Here is a 21,075-nt window from a genome sequence, read left to right as displayed (position 1 = left end):
CTTAACTGACCGAGCCACCCAAACACCCCTGTTTGTTTTTAGAGAGAGCACGCATGAGCAGGGGGGAGAGACGGGGAGAGAGAGAGAGAGGGAAACTCAGACTCCACGCTCAGCAAGCAGCCTGATATGGGGCTTGATCCTATGATCCTGGGATCATGACCTGAGCCAAAATCAAGATTCAGACATTCAACCGACTGAGCCACCCTGGCACCCCAATCAACACTGATTTCTATTTATTGCTTTCTACAAGTCTTATAAATCAGGAGAAAAAGTAATTACTACTACTTTTGTATTTTCTTATGTAGTTACCTTTATTGGTGCTATCTCATGTGGATTTAAGTCACTGTCTAGTGTCCTTCATCTCAACCTAAAGGATTCCCTTTAGCACTGAGCAAGTCTTCTGGCAGCAAGTTCTCTCTTTTTTTTAATCTAGGAATTCTTAATTTCTCCTTCATTTTTGAAGTGTGGTTTTTCTGGTTGTAGAAATGTTGGACAGCCCTTTCAGCAGTTTGTGTTATCCCATTTCCTTTTTTTTTTTTTTTAATTTTTTTTTTTTAATGTGTATCTTTTTGAAAGAGAGTGACAGAGCTTGAATAGAGGAGGGCAGACAGAGGAGAGACAGAATCGGGAGCAGGCTCCAGGCTCTGAGCTGTCAGCACAGAGCCCGACGTGGGGCTGGAATTCACAAAGCGCGAGATCATGACCTGAGCCAAAGTGGGATGCTTAACCTACTGAGCTGCCCAGGTGCCTTTATCCTTTTTCCTTCTGCCTTTCAGTGTTGCAGGGGAGGGGGGGGGTTGGAGGGTTGGTTTTTTTGATGAGAAACCAGGTGTTAATTATATTGAATACTCTTCCAGATGACTTGCTTCTCTTTTGTTGCTTTTTCAAGATTCTTTCTTTGTCTTTGCTGTTTTTTTTTAAGTGTACCGTTTCAGTGTCCCTAAATACATTAACTATTCTGGAATTCTAATACTGTGTTGAATAGAGGTGGCAAAAGTGGACATTCTTGTATTTTTAATGTTTTATGGAAATTCTTTCAATCTTTAGTAGTTGGGTATGATTGTTATGGGTTTTCCACAGATGGCCTTTGTTATGAGGAAGAGTCTTTGATTTCAGCTGTTTGTTATGGGATGTCTACCTGTGGTTCTCTTGGGTTTATCCTATTGGAATTTATTGAGCTGCTTAAATGTGTAAATTAGTCTTTGTTAAAATTGGGAAGTTTTAGGCTATTATTTTTTCTCTTCAGCCCTTTCTGTCTTTCTCTTGGGACTTTGATTATGTCTTGTGTTAGCACTCATGATATCCCACAGGTCTCTGAGGCTGGTTCATTTTTCTTCTTTTTCTTTCTGTCCTTCAGACTGGATAATCTCAGTTGCCCAATTAAAAAAAAATTTTTTTAATGTTTATTCATATTTTGAGAGAGCGTGAGTGGGAGGGGCAGAGAGAGAGACAGAATCCGAAGAAGGCTCCAGGTTCTGAACTGACAGCACAGAGCCCAATGCGGGGCTCGAACTCACGGACTGTGAGATCATGACTTGAGCTGAAGTCAGACACTCAACTGACTGAGCTACCCAGGTGCCCCCTCAGTTGTCCTATTTTTAAGTTCTCTGATTCTTTCTTCCACCTGGTCAGATCTGCTGAGACCTTATTGTGGATTTTTCAGGTCAGTTATTGTACTTTTCAATTTCAGAATTTTTATTTACTTATTTACAGTTTCTGTCTCTTTTTTGATACTCAGTATTTGGCGAGACATTGTTCTTAATATTTTCCTTTAGTTCTTTAGGTATGGTTTCCTTTTCTTTGAACATATTGGAAACAGCTGATTTAAAATCCTTTTCTGGGGACACCTGGGTGGCTCAGTCAGTTAAGTGTCTGACTCTTGATTTCAGCTTGGGTCGTGATCTCACAGTTTGTGAGTTTGAGCCTCATGTTGGGATCTGTGCTGATGGTGTGGAGCCTACTTGGAATTCTCTCTACCTTTCTCTTTCTGCCCTTCCCTTTCTTGCTCTCTCTCAAAAAAAACTTTAAAGACTTTTTTTTAAAAAACTTAAAACTTTTTTTTAAGTCCAAGAGTGCTCAAGCAGGGGAGAGAGGCAGGGGGGAGAGCAGAGAGAGAGGGAGAGAGAGAGAATCCTAAGCAGACTCCACGCTCAGTGAGGAGCCTGACGTAGGGCTCGTTCCCATGACCCTGGATTCATGACCTGAGCCAAAATCAAGAGACATTCAACTGACTGAGCCACCCAGGTGCCTGTCCTGCTGATTTAAAATCTTTGTCTAGTAATCTAACATCTAGGCTCTCTCAGGGACAGTTTTTAATTGATTCTCTTTTTTCCTGGATATGGGCCATACTCTTGGGACATTTTAAGTGATATTTTGTGGGAACTCTGGAAATGAGATACCAGTCTCCTCTTCCAGATATGTTTTTGCTGTTCTGATACTCCTTTTGTCTTTATGGTGGCTCCTCTGAACTAATATAAAATATTGTTTGTTGTGTATGGGCACTGTTGGGTATGGCCACTGAAGTCTGTTTGGTTAGCTTTGCAGTTAGCTAATGATTGATGGGGCAAAGATTTCCTTAAATGCCTGGAACCATTGAGTTTCCCAGCCTTTGCTGAGGAGCCCTGTGATGTTGGAGGTACACCTTCAGAGTTCAGGTGTTTTATAACTCCTGTTTAGTCTTTCTACTTGTGCAGAGCCTCACAGTCAGCCAGAGGGGAGAGTTTAAGGTCTTTTTGGGTCTTGCTTTGCCATGTACACTCCCTGTGCCTGTGCATAGATAGCCCTGAGTGTATTTGCATGGCTTACTAGATTCCTTGGGATACATCAGAATGTTTCAAAGCCCCCTATGCGCATATTCTCCAGGATTTCCTTTTAAGTTTTTTGGTCAGCTTCTTGCTTGCCTAACTATTATTGCTGCCTCAAAGCATCTAAAATAGTAATCAGTTGCAACTGATTTAGACAGATGTCCTGGGTAAAAATGGCCTTTTGCACTGAACGAGTTCAAAGGTCAAATAAAGACAAGCCTTGGGGTAGCTGGCTGGCTCAGTCAGTAGGGCATGTGACTTTTGATCTTGGGGTCATGAGTTCAAGCCCCATGTCGCGGGTAGAGTTTACTTTCAAAAAAAAAAGAAAGACAAAGCTTGGTAATGAAAATTTCTAGGGAACAGCCAGACTGGTCAAATGACAGTTCTTATTTTGGGAATTGGGCTTTGGAGGTGTTTCAACCATATTCTGTCCCCCCCAGGGGCTGCTAGGCTGTTGGCTTTCGGCTTTTACCAGGACTGTGGGGCTATTGGTTTTAAAGACTACCTGAGCTTGCGGGGGCAGGGGGGGGGGTGCTATGGGAGTTGAGGGCATGTTAAAATACCACAAAACTTGTTCTTACTGAGATTCAGCTGTTTTTCTTAAGTAAACACTCCCTGGATTTTTGTAAGCCTTTGATTAATTTTCAGAGTTGTGAACAAGTTGATTTTCATTATTTTTATCAGTGTTTTTACTGCTTTTATGGAGGAAAGGATTTCTGAGGTCTTTATTTTTCTGCCATTCCCACTGACATTATTCAGTGATTTTTAAAAAACTTTTTTTAATGTTTATTTTTGACAGAGAGACCGAGCATGAGCGGGGGAGGGGCATAGAGAGAGGGAGACATAGAATCCAAAGCAGGCTCCAGGCTCTGAGCTGTCAGCACAGAGCCCAACGCGGGGGTCGAACCCACAGACCTCGAGATCGTGACCTGAGCTGAAGTCAGATGCTCAACTGCCTCAGCCACCCAGGCGCCCCTCAGTGATGATGTTTTAAAGTGGAATATGTTAAAGACATTTAATTTGGGTTACTGGGCCCAAAAAAGGCTCTAAGATATTTTAGAAGGTATTTCTCTTTCTGCACTATGAACTTATTTTAAAAATCAGTGACATAGGTGGAAGAAGAAAAGATGACATTTCAGTCATCCACCTAAATTAAATACTTTTGTAAAGCTCTTAAATATTGCTGCTCTAAACACAATGGTAATCAGTAAATTGATAATTCTGCTTCTTTATTAAACTATAGTGCTGTTTTTCCTGTTTGCCCTTCAACTTTCTTCTTTCTTTGTTTCTGTACTATTCATTTAAAACAATAAGGTTCCCCCTGCTCTGAGGAAGCTGGAGCTCTTAGGAGGCTTAAGATATACATTCGCTCAATCCAGTTGGTGGAGTCAGGGGATTTGCAGAAAGAAGTAGCATCTGAGATTTTAGGATTACTAATGGTGGAGGTAAGAGGGTAAATTTGGAGGGGGGGGGGTTGTAATTTGTTGAGGGAAGGGAAACTTTAATGTGCCAAACCTAGCATAGTTCCTACTTACGAATAAGAACTATTAAAAAACAGAAGTTGATGGATGATCCATAAACCCATGTTTACGTTAATTTCTGATATGGTGGGCATCTGATATCTTTGAAGAGTTGGTGTATTTGAAAACATTGGAGAACTGATGGAGGATTCTGACCTTTGAAATCTTTTATGATCAAAAGTTTTATACCAGAGCAGAATGACTTCCTGGATCCCTTATAGGACCAGTTCTGGGTTTCATTGCCAGTTCTATTCAGCAAAAGACTTTATTTCTTGGAGAGACGAAACATTTAGATTTCTGCTTAACATTTTCTTTGTCTCATGAATTTTTAGGTTCACAATTTTCCAGGACCATTACTGGTTGAATTAGCCAGTGAGTTTGTTAGTGTTATCAAGGAGGGCAGGCTAAAGAATGGAAAATCTTTGGAGTTATTACCCATTATTCTCACTACCCTTGCTGCCAAAAAGGAAAATGTGGCTTATGGAAAAGGTAATTTTTTTTCCCAATTTTAGTGGCCTTTTCTGTAGTCACTTAATCAAATTTATCTCAGTATATTTTTCATTTCTAGGTGAACTAAGTGGGGAAGAATGTAAGAAGCAACTGATTAACACCCTGTGTTCTGGCAGGTGAGTCTTTCTCATTAACGTGTAGCACTTTCTCAGACATGCATGTGGCCAAAAAAAGGATTACTGTTGATGTCAGGAATTTTTATCACTAAGTTTTTGGTCTGTGTTTTTGCTTATAATGTACCACTGTAAAACCATTTAGTTTGCAATGAATTTTTGAGAGATTAGTTGCTATATTTTCTGTTCTAAACTACATATAGTTTATTTGACTCTTCATCTTAACAGAGCAGTGTTGTCTTCTAGCATTACTTGGAGTCCCAAGGTCCTTAAGGCTGAGAGGTCACCCTTCTGCTATATCTTTTATGTTTTTTTTTGAGTGAGTGGGATACATAATGATGTTGTACCTTTAAGCCAGAAATAGGGGAATCCACCCTAAGGAAAGACTCCAACATAATAAGAAGATTCTCATACGTAGGCCTGTTCACCACAGAAATTTGTGACCAACTTAAACATAGTATAATAGAAAAATTTAAGTTATGGTAAGTAACCTGTGTAAGCTAAGGTAGAGCTACTCCATGAAATTTAGACCCATTAGAAGTAAAATATATAAAACCATCAAATTGAAAAATCCTTACCATATAGAGAATACAAAGTTATGTAATACAATGATTATGTTTGGGTACATTGAAAAGAACCAGAAGCGAACACCCAAGATTATCCAAATCAGAAATAACAGCTTTTATGGTTCCTTACATAAGATCCCTAAAATATACATGATTTTAAGTATGTATCAGCACATGTGTGCCTATATGTTTATTTGATTTTAATTACACTAGAGTTTATTCAATATACATCACAATATACCTTGCATTTTTTCATTTACTGCATCTGTTCATGTCAGAATATACGACTCTACGTCATCCCTTTTAATAGTTCCATACTATTCTGTTGTATTTGGCTAGTCTCCAATTGTTAAGAATATTTTTTTCTGGGGCGCCTGGGTGGCGCAGTCGGTTGGGCGTCCGACTTCAGCCAGGTCACGATCTCGCGGTCCGTGAGTTCGAGCCCCGCGTCAGGCTCTGGGCTGATGGCTCAGAGCCTGGAGCCTGTTTCCGATTCTGTGTCTCCCTCTCTCTCTGCCCCTCCCCCATTCATGCTCTGTCTCTCTCTGTCCCAAAAATAAATAAACGTTGAAAAAAAAAATAAAAAAAAAATATTTTTTCTAATAAATAATATATGGTTATTTGGTTTTTTGCTATTATAAAAGGTGTTTGCAATGAACATCCTTATGTATCTAGGTGACCTTTGTAAGCATGTACTTGGGATAGATTTCTAATACTAATTTGGGTGGGTCTGTGCTTATGTGCATTTTTAAACTTGATAAGTATTGCCAGCTTATCTTCCCAGAAGGGTTCTATCAGTGTACACTCTCTAAAATCGTACGTGGAGACCATTTGTTTCCCCAAATCTTCCCAGCATTGAATGTCATCAGACTTTGATTTTGCCAGTCTCGTAGGTTAAAAGCTGTTATTTCATTCTTTGATCTTATTTCCCAGTGGTACCAAATCAAACTAGAAATGGCCTTAATTTTTCCCTCATTAATTTTACAAAGGAATATGCAAATAAGTGAAGATGAGATAAACTTTCATATTCTTTGTCATTTTCTTTAACCAGATGGGATCAGCAGTATGTAATCCAGCTCACTTCTATGTTCAAGTAAGCATCTTTATTTCCTTTGTATGCCTGCCCTGCTGTGTGAACTTGGCCTGCTAGAAATTGAAATTTAGCAAGTTCAAGCACCACTTTCCCCTGAATAAGAGTAATGGTAACTTTGTTTTCTGTTATAGGATTTTTCCCCTCGAATTTTTCCCCCTTTAATTACTTATTTAAAATATTTTTGGGGGCACCTGGGTAGCTCAGTCAGTTGAGCATCCGACTCTTGATTTCGGCTTGGGTCATTGACGATCCCAGGGTTGTGGGATTGAGCCCATCAGGCAGAGCCCATCAGGCTCTGCAGTGAGTGTGGAGCCTACTTAAGATTCTCTCTCTCCCTCTGCCCTTCTCCCCAGCTCTCACTCTGTCTCTCTCAAAAAAACAAAAACTGTGATTTTCTTCTCTTAATATTTTATTTATTTTGAGAGAGAGTGTGTGAGCAGGCAGGGGAGGGGCAGCAAGAGAGAGAGAGAAAAAAAGAGAATCCCAAGCAGGATCCATCCATGCTGTCAGTGCAGAGCCCGATGTGGGACTTGAACTCACAAACCATGAAATCATGACCTGAGCCAAAAATCAAGAAATCAGACACTCAACCGGCTGAGCCACCCAGGCGACCCTGATTTTTTTTTTCTGAGATAACTTCCCTTATGTAAGGTTTCTGGTTCCCTTTAAGGTTCTCTGTTACAGAAAAACCAAAGGGCAGTTACAATATTCTAATTCTAATATGATATTCTAATCTCCCAACTAAGGCCATAGCTTTGGCCTTCAGAGTCTTTGATCCACAGGGATGTCCCTTTGGCTGCAGAAGAGGTGGAATTTGTGACGGAAAAAGTGTTGAGGATGTTCTCCAAGTTGAATCTTCAAGAAATACCACCTTTGGTCTATCAGCTTCTGGTTTTCTCCTCAAAGGTACACATAAAAAAGTATTTTTTTTTCTTTTTAAACTCTAGTGGGATGGTCAGTTAAGAGCATTCAGTTTACTCATACTCCTGGTTTACATACTAGGGCATAAATGCTTTCATTTCACGTATGATGATATGATTAGTAAAAGGGTCAGGCTCTTCAGCCAAGGAAAACACCTGTTATTCTTGTACTACCACATTTGGCATGTGTGTGTAGTAGTAAAGGGGGTAAAAATCTCACGAAGGGTGGACTAGTGGTCCCTTAACTGAAGTCTAATACCATCATCTAATAACATCTGCTGTTTCAAACCGGATTTTTTTTTTTTTAATTTTTTAATGTTTATTTTTGAGAGAGAGACAGAGTAGGGGAGGGGCAGAGAGAGAGGGAGACACAGAATCCAAAACAGGCTCCCGGCTCTGAGCTGTCAGCACAGAGCCTGATGGTGGGGCTCAAACTCACAGGCTGTGAGATCATGAATGGAAATGAAGTCAGATGCTTAACTGACTGAGCCACCCAGGCGCCCCTCAAACCCAATTTCAACATGAAAAAATGTTCTGTAAATGCTAACTGTGACTTGAGGTTGTCATTTCTCTGTTTAAATTCATACTCGAGAATACTCTAAGCTGAAAAAGTATTTTAAGTTCAGCTTGGTGATCTTGGCCTTATAGGGAGACCTTACCTAATTTTGTACCTTTTTTTTTTCCAGGGAAACAGAAAGAAGGCTTTGGAAGGAATCATAACTTTCTTCAATGAGCTAGATAAGCAGCACAATGAGGAACAGAGTGGTGATGAGTGAGTAATACAGTATTGAAATAAAATCATTTTTGCAAGGCATCTTATGTGTTTTACTTCATTGTTACTTAACCTCTCAGTCCCTGCCTTCACCTCAGCAGAGAACTTCCCTGGCCCTCTTTTAGCTGCTGAGCAGCTCTTCTACTCTTTCATTTGTAGCTTTTCCAGGAGAATAGTGGTAATTATTCTGTAAGTTGCAAGTTTATAAACTGTTTATAAAGTGCTCTGTACCGGGAGCTGTACGGCCCTGGGACTACAGTGATGAACTAGTCAGACAAGGTCCCTGCTCCTCAAGGAGTTTAAATACTGTGAGAAGAGAACAGAAAATAAATAAGAAAAATATTAGAAGGTGCTATGCAGATAATTTAAATAGATGGTCTGATAGTGACAGGGTAGCTATTTTAGGTTCAGTGGTCAAGGAAAACCTCTTGGAGAGGGTGTTATTTTAACCGAATCTTGGATGAGAAGAGCCACGATATGTAGATCAGGGAAAAGAACATTTTTAGTGGGATAGTGACTAGTGAGTACAAATGCAAGATGCAGCATGGCATTTTGAAAAAGAGGGTTTTGGTTTTTTTGTTTTTTTTTAAAGCAAACATTTGTAGAGTGCTTACCCTGTGTCAGGTGTTCTAAGCACTTTAAACCTCACAACAACCCTATTTGCCTCAGCTTTATGCATGTGTAAACTGAGGCACGGGGAAATGAAGGGCTATCCCAACATAGCTATAAAATGGAGCTGGAATTTCAGTCCAGGCAGTTTGGCCACAGAGCTCATGCTGTTAATCCTGTTGCGGCCTACTGCTTCTACTACTCTAGGGTAACTTTTGTTATTTGGCTTGCACAATTGATAAGAAGACGGTCTTTTCTTTCTTGTCTCTCTTTTTTTAATTTTAGGTAGGCTCAATGCCCACTGTGGGGCTAGAACTCATGACCCTGAGATCAAGAGCTGTGTGTTCTGACTGAACCAGCCAGGTGTCTCTAAAGATGGTCTTATACACTGAGTTAGGAAAGACTGACAGGAAAGCAGGTGTTGCACAAAATAAGCTCAGTTTTAACCATGTGAAGTTTGAGAGCTTGTTTGGAGGTTCTAGCAGGGGAGCGCAGCTACTCATATACCCTTGACCAAAGAACAGTCCTCCTCTATCGGGGAAGCTCATCCTCTTTGACAGAGCACACAGCTTCGGGAGGGATGCACATAGAGCGGTGAGGGAGGAAAGGGACACCCGCCTAGCCAGCCAGATCAGCCGAATCAACCCTGGCGATCAATGGGGTGACAGATGTTGCAGACAGATCGCCCGCACGTCCTAACCATGTTAAGTTTGAGATGTATATTAGCATCCCATATGGAGGTATTGAGTAGACAGTCTGGAGTAGGGAGAGGTCAGGACTGGAGATAAGAGACTGGGAAAGAACTAAAACCATGGGACTGGATGGGGTTCCTTAGGGAAATTGTGAAGAAAGAGAAACACAAGACTGAGCTCAGAGGCATTCCACCACTTAAAGGGAGGTGAGCCAGCAAAAAAAAAAAATTGGGGGGAAGAGTTCAGTGACAATGACCCAGAGGAGAAGAGTTTTTCAAGAAAGAAGTGGTCATTTGTATCATATCTGCTGAACTGTTAATTAAGATGGGACTTGATTATTGGTTTTGGCAGCATAGAGGTCATTTGTAAGCCTTGCAAGAATAGTCAAATGGGGGGGGCACCTGGGTGGCTTAGTCAGTTGAACATCCGACTTTGGCTCAGGTCATGATCTCAGGGTTTGTGGGTTCAAACCCCACGTCAGGCTCTGTGCTGACAGTTCAGAACCTGGAACCTGCTTTGGATTCTGTGTCTCCCTCTGTCTCTGCCCCTCTCCTGTTCATGCTCCCTCTCTCTCTCAAAAGTAAGAAACATTAAAAAAATTAAAAAAAAAAAAAAAAGAATAGTCAAATGGCATTGAGGGGAGTGGGTAGGGAGGGGACAGAAGCCTAATTGAATTAGATTTAACTGGGAAATGGTAAAGAAGTGGAATTAATGACAGTAGACAGTTCTTTCAGGAGGTTGTGTTACAAAGGGGCAAGGAACGAGGCAGTAGAATTTATACTTAACTGCCTGCCTCCGGTGATGGTACAGGTTCGGCTTGAGTTGGGTCTACTTGTTTATCTGAGGATGTGCATGATTGTCTCTTGTTCAAACCGTAGCTCATACCTTTCTGTTGAATCTTTTAGGCTGTTGGATCTTGTTACTGTGCCAGCAGGTGAACTTCGTCATGTGGAAGGCACCGTTATTCTACATACTGTGTTTGCCATCAAATTGGACTGTGAACTAGGCAGAGAACTCCTGAAACACTTCAAGGTAGCCCTAAACTCTTCAGGTGATCCAGGGATCTCTTTATGAAACAGGGCGTTTGAATTCAAGCTAGTTAATGACAGGGAAAAAGTGGAAGCATTGTAGAATGACCCTTAATCTAGAGGATGCCTTTTACTTTGAAAGTAGAAAATATATGACGTCATCACATTCTTAAGCAAGTTCTATTTTAAATCCAAACCTTCAATATTCTAATGTTTGAAAAAGAAAAAAAAGCGATGCCTGGGTGGGTCAGTCAGTTAAGCATCTGACTTCACCTCAGATTATGACCTCACTGTTTGGGAGTTCGAGCCCCACATTGGGTGAGCTCAAGCCCTGCTTCTCCCTCCCTCCCTCCCTCCCTCCCTCCCTCCCTCCCTCCCTCCCTCCCTCCCTCCCCCTCTCCCCCTCTCCCCCTCTCCCCCTCTCCCCCTCCCCCTCCTTCCCTCTCCCTCCCTTCCCCGCCTCCCTGCCATGGGATTCTGTCTCTCTGCTGCTTGCTCACTTGCTCCCCCTCTCAAAAAAAATAAGGAAAAAGAAAAAAATACTGTTTAACAGGAAACTTAACATTTAATCCTAACTCTATCATTGTCTTTTGTGAGCTTCAACCTTGATCTCTGCTTCCCCATTTAAGAATTGGGATATTGCCTGTTTCTAGTAGTGTGTTTATGGGATTTTGTGAAACTAAGTCATTTGTCATTAAATAATTATGAAGTAATAAGATAATAATTAGAGGTGTTTTGAGCTCTTTTGAAAGAAAAGTAATATACAGATAAAGGACCTATTTTTTCCTCCATTTTATTTTGAAAATTTTAACCCACAGAAAAGTTGAAACGCTGTAGCACAATGAGCACCTATATACCCTTCACTTAGGTTCAGCTGGGGTTTTTTGGTTTTTTTTTTAATGTTTACTTATTTTGAGAGAGAGAGTGTGCAAGCAGAGGGAGGGGCAGAGAGAGAGAGAATCCCAGGCAGGCTGCATGCTATCCGTAAAGAGCCCCATGTGGGGCATAAACTCATAAACTACGAGTTTATGACCTGAGAACCAAAATCAAGAGTCAGACACTTAACTGACTGAGCCACCCAGGCAACTCTAGATTCACCAGTTTTTAAATATTTTGGGGGCGCCTGGGTCGCTCAGTCGGTTAGGCGGCCGACTTCGGCCCGGGTCATGATCTCGCGGGTCCGTGAGTTCGAGCCCTGCATCGGGCTCTGTGCTGACTGCTCAGAGCCTGGAGCCTGTTTCGGATTCTGTGTCTCCCTCTCTCTGACCCTCCCCCGTTCATGCTTTGTCTCTCTCTGTCACAAAAAAAATAAATAAACGTTAAAAAATATATATATATATTTTGCCACATTTACCTTATCTCTCTGACATATATTATTTTTCTGAATCATTTAAAAGTAGAAGTCCAATTTAGTGCCTGAATACTTCCACATGTGTTTCCTAAGAATAAGGATTAGTATTGGGGCATTTGGGTGGCTCAGTCGGTTGGAAGTCTGACTTCACCTCAGGCCATATCTCACGGTTTGTGAGTTTGAGCCCCGCGTTGGGCTCTGTGCTGACAGCTCAGAGCCTGGAGCCTGCTTCGGACTCTGTCTTCCTCTCCCCCCTGCCCTCTCTGTTTCTCTAAGATAAATAAACATTAAAAGGAAAGAATAGGATTAGTATCTTTTAATTGAATTTTTTGAAGCATCCAGCCCAATTGTCTTGTGTCTCGCATTGTTGGATTTGTCCTATAGTTTCCTCATGATGAGATACTCAACATTTTTGGCAGGACTATTTCATAAGTGATGTTGTATAGTTTCTCTTGTAGGAGGTCAGTAAACTTTGTGTAAAGGGCCAGGTAGTATTTTATTTTAGACTTTATAGGCCATATGGTCTCTGTTACCACTACTCAGCGCTACTGTTGTAACAAGAGACAAAAATGAACGTGTGGCTGTGTTCTAATGAAACTGTATGGGCACTGACAGTTGAAATTTAATTTTCATGTGTCATAAATATTCTTCCTCTGTTTTTTTTTCCCTCAACAATTTAAACATGTAGAAGTCAGTCTTCGCTCAAGGGCTATATGGAAATGGGCAGTGAGCTAGATTTGGCCCACAGGCTGTAGTTTGCCAACTGTTCTGTGGTGTCAAAATAGCAGAAGGCTCATGATATTAGGCTGTCTTCTTAGTGGTGATGCTAAGTCATTTGGTTAAGACAAAAACCATCAGTTTTCTTCATTTGCAAAGATAATATGTTTCCTTTTGTAATTAGAAAGTAATCTATGGGCTCATAACTTGAGATGGTGTGAAAATCCTCAGCAGCCTTTCACCAGTGGTTTTCGTTTTCCCATCTACTGATGATTCTTGGCCTTAATTAGTAATTATACTGGGAGTTGCAAAATGGTAGAATTAAAACATTTTTAAAATTTTTTTATGTTTTTTGTTTATGGGTTTTTTTTATGGTTTTATTTTTGAGAGGGAGCACGTGTGCAAAGAGAGGCAGAGAGAGGGAGACAGAGGATCCGAAGCAGGCTTTGCGCTGTCACTGCAGAGCCCAGTGTGGGACTCAGACTCATGAACTGCAAGACCATGACCCGAACCAAAGTTGGACGCTTAACCAACTGAGACACCCAGGCACCCCTAAATTACAAAAAATTCTGTCATTCCCTCTACATTATTAGCTGGCTTTCTTCCGTCAGAAAAGCCTCCCCCCCTCCTTTGTTTATTTGTATATATTTTTTTGTTTTATATATTATTATTTTTTAAGTAGGCGCCCAGCGTGGTGCCCTTTGTGAGGCTTTACCTCATGACCCTGAGATGAAAAGTCAGATGCTTAACTGACTGAGTCACCCAGGTGCCCCGACCTCTGTATTTTTTGAATGTTGTGTACCCACTGACCTTTTTAATTCAATATATTCATTATTCATTACTCAAATTGACCCGTATTTGGCCAGTTAGATCCTTCAAGTTGGCTTATGTGTCGTCCTGACGTGACTCTTGAGCACTACCTACCAAGGCTCGCCTTGTGCTTTGTTTGTGCCATCCATATGGGTATCAGGCATTTCTCCAAGGAGCTGTGGGTCCCTTTTGTAGGAAAGAATATTTAAAGACTGTAATGTGGAGCTAGACTTTAAAGTTCTTCTATCTCGTCTGTATCTGTTCACTCTTCTTTTTGTTCAGCTTTATCTTACTATATTAATTGATTTCTATCAAAGAACCAGTTTTGTATTTCTTCATCTTTTCACTGTTTTATTTTTGTTTGTTGGTTTTCTGTTTTATCTTTGATTTTATATTTTTTCTTTTGTCTTTTGGGTATTATTTCTTTTAGGCCTCAAAGACCTATTTTTTAAACTTACTGAGTATAGTTTACATAAAATTCATCCACTTTAAGTTTACAATTCAGTAATTTTTCATAAGTTTACCTAGTTGTGCAACCATCACCATAATCCGGTTTTAGAACATTTTCATGACCCTATAAAATCCCTCACGCCCATTTTTATTAAAAAAGATTTTGGGGGGGCGCCTGGGTGGCTCAGTCGGGTAAGCATCCGACTTCGGCTCAGGTCATGATCTCACGGTCCGTGGGTTCGAGCCCCGCATGGGGCTCTGTGCTGACAGCTCGGAGCCTGGAGCCTGCTTCAGATTCTGTGTCTCCCTCTCTCTGACCCTCCCCCGTTCATGCTCTGTCTCTCTATGTCTCAAAAATAAACATTTAAAAAAAATTTTTTTTAATGTTTATTTATTTTTGAGTGGGGGAAGGGCAGAGAGAGAGGGAGACACAGAATCCGAAGCAGGCTCTAGGCTCTGAGCTGTCAGCACAGAGTCTGACATGGGGCTCGAACTCATGCTGTGATATCATGATCTGAGCCGAATTCGACCCTTAACCTACTGAGCCACCCAGGCACCTTCTGCCTCCTTTCTAAAAATATTTTTTAATGTTTATTTTTGAGAGAGAGAGAGCACCCGAGAGAGTGCCCTCACACTTTTTTAGTTAATTCACATTCCCAACCCCAGGCTCAGGCAACCACTAATCTACTGTCTCCACAGATTTACCTTTTCTAGAGAATTCATACAAATGGAATCATACATACAATATATGATCTTTTGTGTACGGTTTCTTTCATTTAGCATAATAATGTTTTCAAGGTTCATCTATGTTGTAGCCTCTGTCAGTGTTTCATTCCTTTTTATTGTTGAATAGTTATTCCGTTGTATACATATATCAGTTTGTTTAGCTGTTCATCAGTTGATGGATATTTGAATTGTTTTCCACTTCAGATTGTTTCCACTTCTACTTGAATAGCCACTTTTTGGCTATTATGAATAACGCTGTTATGAAATTCACATGCAGGTCTTTGTGAAAACATATGTTTTCATTTCTCTTGGATAGATACCTATAAGTGGAATTTCTGTGCTGTGTGATAAATTTATGTTTACATTTTTAAGAAACTACCAAAGTGGCTTTATCATTTTACATTCCCTCCAGCACTATATGAGGGTTCTTGTTTCTTCACATCCTCACCATTTGTTCTTGTCTTTTTTATTTTCGTTATTCCAATATGTATGAAACAGTGTCTCGCTGAAGTTTTGCTTTGCAATTCCTTAATGACTAATGACAATCGAACATTTCTTCAATGTGCTTATTAGCTGTTCTGTTATCTTCTTTGGGGAAATGTCTATTCAAGTCTTTTGTCAGTTTTTGATTACATGTCTTATTTTAAGAATTCTTTATATATTCTGGGTAGAAGTCCTTTACCATGTGTATAATTAGCAAGTGTTTTTCCCAGTTTGTGGCTTGTCTTTTACTTATCTTAATGGTATCTTTTGAAGCATAAAAGTTTTGAATTTTTATGAGGTCCAGTTTATCCGTTTTTTCCGATAAAAATTATGCTTTTTTAAATAATCTTCACCTAATCCAAGGTTTTAAAGATTTTCTGATACTGTTTTTTTTTTTTTCTTTTTTTTTTTCAACGTTTATTTATTTTGGGGACAGAGAGAGACAGAGCATGAACGGGGAAGGGGCAGAGAGAGAGGGAGACACAGAATCGGAAACAGGCTCCAGGCTCCGAGCCATCAGCCCAGAGCCCGACGCGGGGCTCGAACTCACGGACCGCGAGATCGTGACCTGGCTGAAGTCGGACGCTTAACCGACTGCGCCACCCAGGCGCCCCCGATACTGTTTGTTTTTTAAGTTCTGTAGTTTTAGGTCCTAGGCTTCTGATCACAGGTTTCTGATCCGTTTAAAGATTGTTTTCAATAGGTTATGTTATACTTTTAAGATTACTGTAAATAACGACTCTTTTTTGTTTTCTTTATAGACACGACAGCAAGGAGATTTCAGTAATAATACATGTCCCTTCAGCATTGCCCTCCTGCTCTCTATAACAAGAATAAAAAGATTTGAGGAACAGGTATTTATTGATGACTTTTTGGTTCCTTTTGTATTTGATAAGGAGTAATAGAGCCCTTCTTTAGCCTATTCTGCTAGCAGCAAATTCCTCTATAAGACACGTGGGCCTGTGCTGTTTTCTGGGGGCTACCTGAAGACTTCTTCAGATAATTAGTTCATAGCTTTATCTCCTGTGGTGTGGAAAGCCAGATGGTGAGGTGGGAATAAGAGTGGAAACCTATCACACAGTCCCTTAAGTGACAACAGTAGGAAGTTTAGTAGGAAGAATTCACCAGCAGTTTTATTATATTGTAGCTTTCTAAGAAATTGTCCTTGATGGAGTTGAAATTAATGAGAACAGGCTAGTTGCAGGGACGAAAATATAAAATCCTTTACCCTTTTTTTTTTTCATCTGTGTTCCCTGGTTGTGGGTAGTATTAGTATTGATTTTAGCCCTTTTTCTCTCCTAAGGAATGCTTGTCTCAAGTTCCCATTGAAAGTCCTAATTTTTGTATCCTACTCATTTAGTGAAACAGTTATTTTAGGGAAATGAGTGTATGGCAGTGAGCGTGAACAGATTCTATAGCATGAGCTGTCATTTTTTCTTCATTTTGCTATTTTTTTCATTACATTAGGTGTTTGACCTTTTAAAAACTTCAATTGTAAAAAGCTTTAAGGATCTTCAGCTTCTCCAAGGCTCAAAATTTCTTCAGAATCTAGTCCCTCATAGGTCTTGTGTTTCAACCTTGATCTTGGAAGTGGTGAAGAATAGGTGAGTTCATGAAGCCAAACCCCAGTAGGTTCATAAGGTATTTGGTGTTAAAAGATGAAGTCTGATACACTTGTGGCCCACCAGAGAAAATTGAGGACTACAGCTATTGACTCCACATATCAAGGGTAAATCCCTTAAAATTAATTGGTCAAGTGAGCTGTTCCTGTATCAAAAAATCCTTAAATCCTAAGGCTTGATTTCTTGGCCTCCTTGATAACAAGAATACAGAACTGAAGTGGGTGCAATTCTTTCTTGGCCTGAATCTTCATTGGCTTTTTAGGTGAGTAAAAAAAATATTAAAAGTTTTATTTTAATGGTTGAAGTTTGAGGCTGATGGATGGAATTGAATTAGCAGTTTTAGATAAATCCATTTTAAATCAAATTGAAAAGACTGGTATGCTGGATGTTATTTTAAGTTCAAGATCTACATTAGCTGTTGTAACAGTCTTTACTGTGTCATATTTGCTTTGTGGATTAAATGAGTTTTAAAGCTTTATGATTTAAATCATAATTTGAGGTAGATCTCATTCCACGTCTGGGAATTCTGATTTAGATTGAATTTTCATGAGGTTGGCACATAAGGCAAATTTCAGGCTAGAATCCATTGTTTCTGGGTGGTTTACCCATTGATAAACTTTAAAGCTTCTTTATCTTCTCTGTTTCTGGTTATTCTTCTTTTTTCCTGAGGTTTATGGTTGTATCTCCTATATTTTCCCAACCCAGTCTCTTCAAGTTGGGCTAAAGATACAGGCATATTAGCTAGCCAGGAAATTCCTGGAAAGCTGCCCTCCTGGGAGTCCCAGCCATAGGACCTGGAAGCATTTCCATCTATAGTTAGGGTGGAGTGGGCAGTTACCACCAGGTAGGACCAAACCTGAGTGAGGAGGCATTTGGAGAATATTACTAGACTCCTTAGAATAACCAGCTGGTTATTTACACATACTTGCTCCAGTCAGTTAATTAACCTGTAAATAATCTTATATGGTATATGATTAAATTTCTGGACCCCACTTAGCACATTTTGGTGCTATTGTATTTGGTTAGTGTTGATTTTTGGCATGTCTGTCATAACAGTGTATTCCAAAAAAAACCTCTTTTTAAAAATTAACACTTTAAAAATGATAGTACCTGTGGGGAAAATAAGGCGACTAGACTTAAAATGTATTTGACATTCAAAAAAATAAAAACTAAAAAAAATAAAATGACATTCTAATTAGAACACTGATTTTTTTAATTGAGATATAATTGACATAACATTTCAGATGTATAACATGATTCAATGTTTGTATGTATTGTAAAATGATCAGCGTAAGTCTAGTTAAAAAATTCAATGTATTCTCTTTTTTGAAGTAAAATCAACATGCAGTGTTACACTGATTTGACAGTTCTGTACATTGCTCAGTGCTCACCGTGATAAATATATTCATCTTCTATTATACAGCATTATTAAAATATTTTGATTATTCCCTATGCTGTTCTTTTCATCTCTGTGACTTACAACTCGAAGTTCCTCTTAATTCTCTTTATCTACTTCTCTGTAGCCAAAATATGAAAGCAACTCAAGTGTCCAGTGATAGATGAATGGATAAAAAAAAATGTGATACACACACACACACACAAGAATATTACTCAGCCATAGAAAAGAATGACATTTGATATATTCCTTTTTTCCCCAATATATTCTTAACTTAAAAGTTCTGCTACAGTAAATATGGGATTTTCACTTAAACAAGTTGCAGTAACCTGGAAAGGCACAGTAAGGGGAGTATCGAGGCTAAATTCTGGATACCAGAACCAGATGCACAAATACTGGGAAGAACCATACAATAAACACTTCACAGATACCAATTTGCAGTGGCCTAAGCCAAGAGGAAGAAAACAGGGTAAGGGGCATCATGAACAGTCCTGTATTCCTCCATGGTTTGCTGTGTTCAGCTCTGTTGATATATTTTGTGTTTACTTGCAGATACTTAAAGGTGCAAAATGTTAGTGTACTAGGAAAAAAATCACATATGAACCAGTACAACTTCCAGATTATATTTACTCCCCTGTTTAACAATCATGTATGAAATCTTTTGTGTTACAGTTAGATATTTTGTAGTAAATGAACGGTAATCTACTTTCTCCAGGATGAGAACCTCAATGCCCACATTGTTTCTCCACTTCCTTCTTGTTAAGATTATTTTTTTTTTAATTTTTTTTTTAACGTTTTATTTATTTTTGAGACAGGGAGAGACAGAGCATGAACAGAGGAGGGTCAGAGAGAGGGAGACACAGAATCTGAAACAGGCTTCAGGCTCTGAGCTGTCAGCACAGAGCCCATCGCGGGGCTCGAACCCATGGACCGCGAGATCATGACCTGAGCCGAAATCGGCCGCTTAACCGACTGAGCCACCCAGGCGCCCCAAGATTATTATTAATAAGCACTTATTTAGGCATCATAGTAAATTTGACTGGTTTCTTTGTTTCCCTCTCTTTTGAGTCTCATATTTTTCTCTTGAAAATATGCCATAAGTATATAATTTTTGAATTAATCCTTTCTGATATGGTTTGTAAACTTTTAGGGCACCTGGGTGGCTCAGTTGGTTAAGCAACAGGCTCATGGTGCTTGAGATCGGGCTCTGCACTGACCCTGCTTAGGATTCTGTCTCCCTCTCTCTCTGCTCTCCCCCTCTTTCTCAATCAATCAATCAATCAATAAATCGTTAAAAAAGTAAAGGATAGTAATCTGAGTCTCGTCATACCTGAAAATGTCTTCAGTTTGCCCTTGCATCTGAACAATAGTTTGACTTCTAAGTTTACAATCATTTTTCGTTGTCTTTTTGCATCTAGAATTACTAATGAAAGTTTGATGATTATCTGATTCTTTGTACTATTGTAGATAATTTGTTATTTTCTTGATGGGAATTTTTAAGACTTCATTTCTATTTTTGATATTCTGAAATTTAACACAATTTACAGAAGTTCCTTTTTAAATTCATTCCTGCTTGAGGTGCCTGGGTGGCTCAGTCGGTGGAGTATTTGACTTCAGCTCAGGTCATGATCTCACGATTTGTGGGTTCGGGCCCCATATCGGGCTCTGTGCTGACAGCTCAGAGCCTGGAGACTGTTTTGGATTCTGTGTCTCCCTCTCTCTCTGCCCTGTTCCCACTCATGCTCTGTCTTTCTCTCATAAACATTAAAAAAATTAAGTAAATAAATTCATTCCTGCTTGATACTTGGTATGCCCTTTCACTTATAAGGATTCATGTCTTTCTTAAACTCTGTTTTTCTTATTTTCTTTGATCCCTCCCTTTATCTCCATTCTCTTCTATTAGCTATAGGAATTTTTTTTTTTTTAATGTATTTTTAAGAAAGAGGGCACAAGCAGGGAAGGGGCAGAGAGTGAGGGAGACACAGAATCCAAAGCAGGCTCCAGTCTCTGAGCTGTCAGCTCAGACAGAGCTGGATGCAGGGCTTGAACCCATGAACCGTGAGATCATGACCTGAGCCAAAGTCAGACACGTAAACAACTGAGCCACCCAGGCACCCCAGCTGTAGGATTTCTTCATCTGTGTGCCATGTCTCTTAATTTTTCTTTGAAGTTTTTCAGATTTTTATCTTTTTATGTGAAATTCTACAAAAATCCCTTAGTTCTCTTATTTCATTAATTTGTTCTTCAGCTCTGTTTATTTTACTCTCAGGTTTAACTGCTGAATTTTACACTCCAGCAGTCATGTTTTTCATTTCTAAAATTGACAATTGGTTCATTTTTCATAAGTGTTTTTTTGTTTCATGCTGTAATATTCTTATTAAGGATATTTTTTAGACTTTTAAAATCTCCTTCTGTTGGTTCCTTTTACCTCAGTTGTTAGTTCTCTTCATTGAGTTTGATGCTTTTCTTTCAAAGTGGTATTTTTTTCTTACATGTGGTGATTATTGGTCGTCTCATTATTACTTTTGGAGTTCCTGATTTGTCTGAGAATGCCATGTTTGTTTAATACAACTTACCTCTGATGTAAGGATAGAGGTAGGGGGTGCCAGGACTTAGCCTCCCTGATTCTGCAGCATGTTGCCGTACTCTCAGTGCTGCTCTGCCTCTTAGGCCAAAGCTCCTCCACTCAGAGATCCCACCTCTCAACAGGCTCAGTGTTGCTCACTTCTTGGCATAAACTGGGGGCGTATGGTGAGCTGTTGGGGAAGAAGGTACAGGGAAGGATGCTGTGTACCCAGCTGATCGTGTGGGGGGATTCCAGCCAGTCGTCACAGAAGTTGCCCCAGAGTTCCTGCCAGTGCCTGGCATGTGTGCCCTTGGTATCTGCTTTTGG

At 39.8% G+C, this 21,075-nt stretch overlaps 1 protein-coding gene across 4 annotated transcripts in view; it reads left to right on the top strand.

The window, feature by feature from the left end:
* Positions 1 to 21,075, top strand: part of FANCI (FA complementation group I) — a 105,432-nt gene that overhangs the window by 34,965 nt on the left and 49,392 nt on the right. For all 4 annotated transcript variants that reach the window (XM_045058809.1, XM_045058810.1, XM_045058811.1 and 1 more), the window contains exons 4-12: positions 4,119 to 4,249; positions 4,657 to 4,813; positions 4,893 to 4,950; positions 6,565 to 6,606; positions 7,389 to 7,512; positions 8,213 to 8,298; positions 10,505 to 10,631; positions 15,926 to 16,018; positions 16,632 to 16,768. In XM_045058809.1, coding sequence (XP_044914744.1) covers positions 4,119 to 4,249; positions 4,657 to 4,813; positions 4,893 to 4,950; positions 6,565 to 6,606; positions 7,389 to 7,512; positions 8,213 to 8,298; positions 10,505 to 10,631; positions 15,926 to 16,018; positions 16,632 to 16,768 — 955 coding nt within the window. The remainder of the gene's footprint in view (positions 1 to 4,118; positions 4,250 to 4,656; positions 4,814 to 4,892; positions 4,951 to 6,564; positions 6,607 to 7,388; positions 7,513 to 8,212; positions 8,299 to 10,504; positions 10,632 to 15,925; positions 16,019 to 16,631; positions 16,769 to 21,075) is intronic.

Source organism: Felis catus, chromosome B3 (assembly GCF_018350175.1).
Source record: "Felis catus isolate Fca126 chromosome B3, F.catus_Fca126_mat1.0, whole genome shotgun sequence".
NCBI lineage: Eukaryota > Metazoa > Chordata > Mammalia > Carnivora > Felidae > Felis > Felis catus.
Note: the sequence above shows the minus strand (reverse complement) of the source record. Positions and strands in the feature narration are given on the sequence as shown.